Source organism: Mesoplodon densirostris, chromosome 4 (assembly GCF_025265405.1).
Source record: "Mesoplodon densirostris isolate mMesDen1 chromosome 4, mMesDen1 primary haplotype, whole genome shotgun sequence".
NCBI classification, from domain to species: domain Eukaryota; kingdom Metazoa; phylum Chordata; class Mammalia; order Artiodactyla; family Ziphiidae; genus Mesoplodon; species Mesoplodon densirostris.
The window spans coordinates 154,716,143-154,720,586 of record NC_082664.1 but is presented as its reverse complement, the minus strand read 5'-3'; the positions used below and the strand labels follow the sequence as shown (position 1 = coordinate 154,720,586).

Below are 4,444 nucleotides of genomic sequence, written 5' to 3'. Positions count from 1 at the left end.
CAAAAGTCTAAACAAATTCAGCAGCAAGTTAACAAGATCATACACCATGATTAAATGGAATTTATTCTTGCCACAGAAGAATGGCACACTATATTATATATAATATACATATAGTATAATATACAAATCAGTTAAAATTATATATATATAAATCGATAATTGTGATATATAATGTTAATAAAGTGAAGAATAAATATATCATCCTTTCAGTATATGCAGAAAAAGACACTGACCTTCAATACCTTTTGTGACAAACACTCTCAACAAGTTGGGAACAGAAGGAGCATACCTCAAAATAAAATCGTATAATACCCACAACTAAATTTGTACACATTGGTAAAAAAACTGAAAGCTTTTTTTTGTAATCAGGAACAAGATAAGGGTATCCATGCTCACTACTCTTATTAAATACAGTACTGAAGTCCTAGCCAGAGCAATCTGAAACAAAATCAAGAAATAAAAATGCATCCAAAATGAAGAAGTAAAGCTTTCTCTCATTTTAGAAAACATGATCTTATATATGACTAACACCCAAAATGGTAGAACTAATAAATAAACTCAGTAAAGTTGGAAGATACCAAATCAACATATATAAATCTGTTGCTTTTCTGTACACTAATAACAAAATATCTGAAAGAAACAAAGAAAAGAATTCCATTTACAATGGCATGAGAAGAATACCTAGGAATAAATTTCACTAAGAGAGTGAAAGACCTGTGTCCTGAAAACTACAAGACATTACAGAAAGAAATTGAAGACAACAAAATAAATGTTAAGATAGTATTTGCTCATTAATTAAAAGAATAAATATTATTAAAATGTACATACTTCTCAAAGTAATATACAGGTGTAATGCAATCCCTATCACAATTTCTATCACATTTTTTCACAGAAATAGAAGCAACAATTCTAAAATTTGCACGGAACCACAAAAGAATCCAAATAGCAAAAGAAATCATGAGAAAGAAGAAAAAAACTGGAGGCTTCATGCTTCAAGATTTCAAATTGTATTACAAATCTATGGTCATAAAAACAGTATGGCATTGGCATAAAAAACCCCCACATAGATCAATGGAAACAATAGCACAGAAGCAAATCTAAGCATATATGGTAATTAATTTATGACACTGAAGCCAAGAATATACAATTGAGAAATATGATAATTCCTTTATTAAATGTTGTTGGGAAAACTGGGAAGCCACATGCAAAAGAATGAAACTGGACCACTATCTTACACCATACAGAAAAAATAACTTTAAAAGGGTTAAAGACTTGAATGGAAGATGGAAAACCATAAAACTAATAGAAGAACAACACATAAAGGCAGTAAGTTCCTTGACCTAGGTCTTGGATATGATATTTTGAAATGGACAAAAAAATCAAAACCAACAAAAGTGAAATAACAAAATGAAGGACATCAAACTCAGAAGCTTATGTACATCAAAGGAAACACCAACAAAATAAAAAGGCAATCTACTAAAAAATATAAATAATACCTTAATAAACCTAACTTCAGAAAAAGATTATAGCAAGATTAAGTGAATTCTACACCAAAACTCCAATGTTTTGGTTGTTAGGAAATATATTAATATAATTAATCAGCTTATAAATTTAGGAAAGGCATGTGATCAGAGTGACAGGTACAGACAAAGGAGCATGGTAGAATTCTACAGGTAATAATTATAAAATTAAAGAAGAGGTCAGTCCCCTCAGCCTCCGCTGCCGCCGCCCCTTTGCCAGCGCTCCGGCACCACCTTGGGACGGTGGTTCTCCGTGGGAGGGAGCGAGGCGGCGGGTGGCTGACGGGCAGTGGGGACAGCGGCAGGGCGGCCAGCAGTCCTGTGCGCTCGGCGGCAACGGCGTCTAATCTCCGTGGAGTCTGCCCGTGGTGCCCGACACTTTAAGGTGGACAGCAGATTGTGCGTTTGTCAGAACATTTTCACTGTTGCACCGAGGGCACACGTATCTTCAGCGGGACTTGGAATTCCGGGAGAATTCATTGCCTTTGTGAAAGCTGGCATAATTTCTTTAAATTTCATCTCTTAGTTTCCCATTTTGTTGTTTCAGAAAGATATCAAGAAACCATGAACAACTTTAGTAATGAAGAGTTTGACTGCCATTTCTTGGATGAAGGCTTTACTGCCAAGGACATTCTGGACCAAAAAATTAATGAAGTTTCTTCTTTTGATGATAAGGATGCCTTCTATGTTGCGGACCTGGGAGATATTCTAAAGAAACATCTGAGATGGTTTAAAGCTCTTCCTCGGGTCACCCCCTTTTACGTAGTCAAATGCAATGATAGCAGAACCATAGTGAAGACCCTAGCTGCCATAGGGACAGGATTTGACTATGCCAGCAAGACTGAAATCCAGTTGGTGCAGAGTCTCGGGGTGCCTCCAGAGAGGATTATCTATGCAAATCCTTGTGAACAAGTGTCTCAGATTAAATACGCTGCCAATAATGGAGTCCAGATGATGACTTTTTTGTTGTTTGTTTGTTTTTTTTTTAATTAATTAATTAATTTATGTATGTATGTGTGTATGTATTTATTTATTTTTGGCTGCATTGGGTCTTCGTTGCTGCACGCGGGCTTTCTTTTGTTGCGAGCAGGGGCTGCTCTTCATTGTGGTGCGCGGGCTTCTCATTGCAGTGACTTCCCTTGTTGTGGAGCACAGGCTCTAGGTGCCTGGGCTTCAGTAGTGTGGCATGCAGGTTCAGTAGTTGTGGCTCACAGGCTTAGTTACTCTGCAGCATGTGGGATCTTCCCGGACCAGGGCTGGAACCCATGTCCCCTGCATTGGCAGGTGGGTTCTTAACCACTGTGCCACCAGGGAAGCCCGAGATGATGACTTCTGATAGTGAAGTTGAGTTGATGAAAGTTGCCAGGGCACATCCAAAGGCCAAGTTGGTTTTGCGGATTGCCACTGATGATTCCAAAGCAGTCTGTCGCCTCAGTGTCAAATTTGGTGCCACACTCAAAACCAGCAGGCTTCTTGTGGCACGGGCGAAAGAGCTAGATATTGTTGTCATTGGTGTCAGCTTCCACGTGGCAGGTGGTTGCACTGATCCGGAGACCTTTGTGAAGGCCATCTCTGATGCCCACTGTGGCTTTGACATAGGAACTGAGGTTGGTTTCGACACGTATCTGCTTGATATTGGTGGTGGCTTTCCTGAATCTGAGGATGTAAAGCTTAAATTTGAAGAGATCACCAGTGTAATCAATCCAGCGTTGGACAAGTATTTTCCATCAGACTCTGGAGTGAGAATCATAGCTGAGCCAGGCAGATACTATGTTGCATCAGCTTTCATGCTAGCAGTTAATATCATTGCCAAAAAAACTCATCTTAAAGGAACAGACAGGCTGTGATGATGAAGATGAGTCAAGTGAACAGACATTTATGTATTATGGGAATAATGGAGAATATGGATCATTCAGCTGCATCCTCTACGAAAATGCACACATGAAGCCTCTTCTGCAGAAGAGACCCAAACCAGATGAGCAGTATTATTCATCCAGCATCTCAGGACAGACCTGTGATGGCCTGGATTGCCTGGTTGAGCACTGTAACTTGCCCAAGATGCATGTGGGCGATTGGATGCTCTTTGAAAACATGGGTGCTTACACTGTCACTGCTGCTTCCACTTTCAATGGATTCCAGAGACCGACCATCTACTATGTGATGTCAGGGCCAACATGGCAACTGATGCAGCAAATCCAGAACCACGATTTCCCACCCAGTGTAGAGGAGCAAGATGTTGGCACTGTGCCTGTGTCTTGTGCTTATAAGAGTGGAATGAAATGGCGCCCAGCAGCCTGTGCTTCAGCTCCTATTAATGTGTAGATACCATTCTTGTAGCTGTTAACTGCGAGTTTAGCTTGATTTAAGGGTTTGGGGGGGACCATTTAACTTAATTACTGTGAGTTTTGAGATGTCTATGTGAATAGAGTTGGCACAAATGCAACAATGTGGAAGACTAGGCGATGGGGTCACACTTACCTGTGTTCCTATGGAAACTATTTGAATATTTGTTTTATATGGATTTTTATTCACTTTTCAAACATGCTACTAAAGCATGCCCCTCAGCTGCTGAGCAAGCATTTGTAGCTTGTGCATTGGCAGAATGGGCCAGAAGCTTAGTGTTGTGACCTGTTTTAAAATAAAGTATCTTGAAATAAAAAAAAAAATATTCATGCATATGTACTCAAAGAAATATCGCAGACCCCCAACACTAGTTCACCTACAGATAAATAATAAATAATTTCCTCTCATTGTCAGAGAGATCACTAGGAGACATGAACACCCAACTTACTTACACTTTGAGGTATCAGTAAAAAAAAATACCATTGGAAAAGGATTAAAATCACCTCCAATTGCAGAGCATATGGATGTATATCTAGTAAGCCCAAGGAATCAATGGAAATTTGTTACAGAAAATAAGACAA

The 4,444-nt window shown here is 39.1% G+C and overlaps 1 protein-coding gene across 1 annotated transcript; it reads left to right on the top strand.

Annotated features, from left to right (window-relative positions):
* Positions 1-2,016: 2,016 nt before the first annotated feature.
* On the top strand, positions 2,017-3,842 carry LOC132487650 (ornithine decarboxylase-like). Its single transcript, XM_060095396.1, is given in 3 exon segments — positions 2,017-2,488; positions 2,860-3,331; positions 3,333-3,842. Coding segments are annotated over 3 exon segments (1,386 nt in total). The 5' UTR covers positions 2,017-2,084.
* The last annotated feature ends 602 nt before the right edge of the window (positions 3,843-4,444 follow it).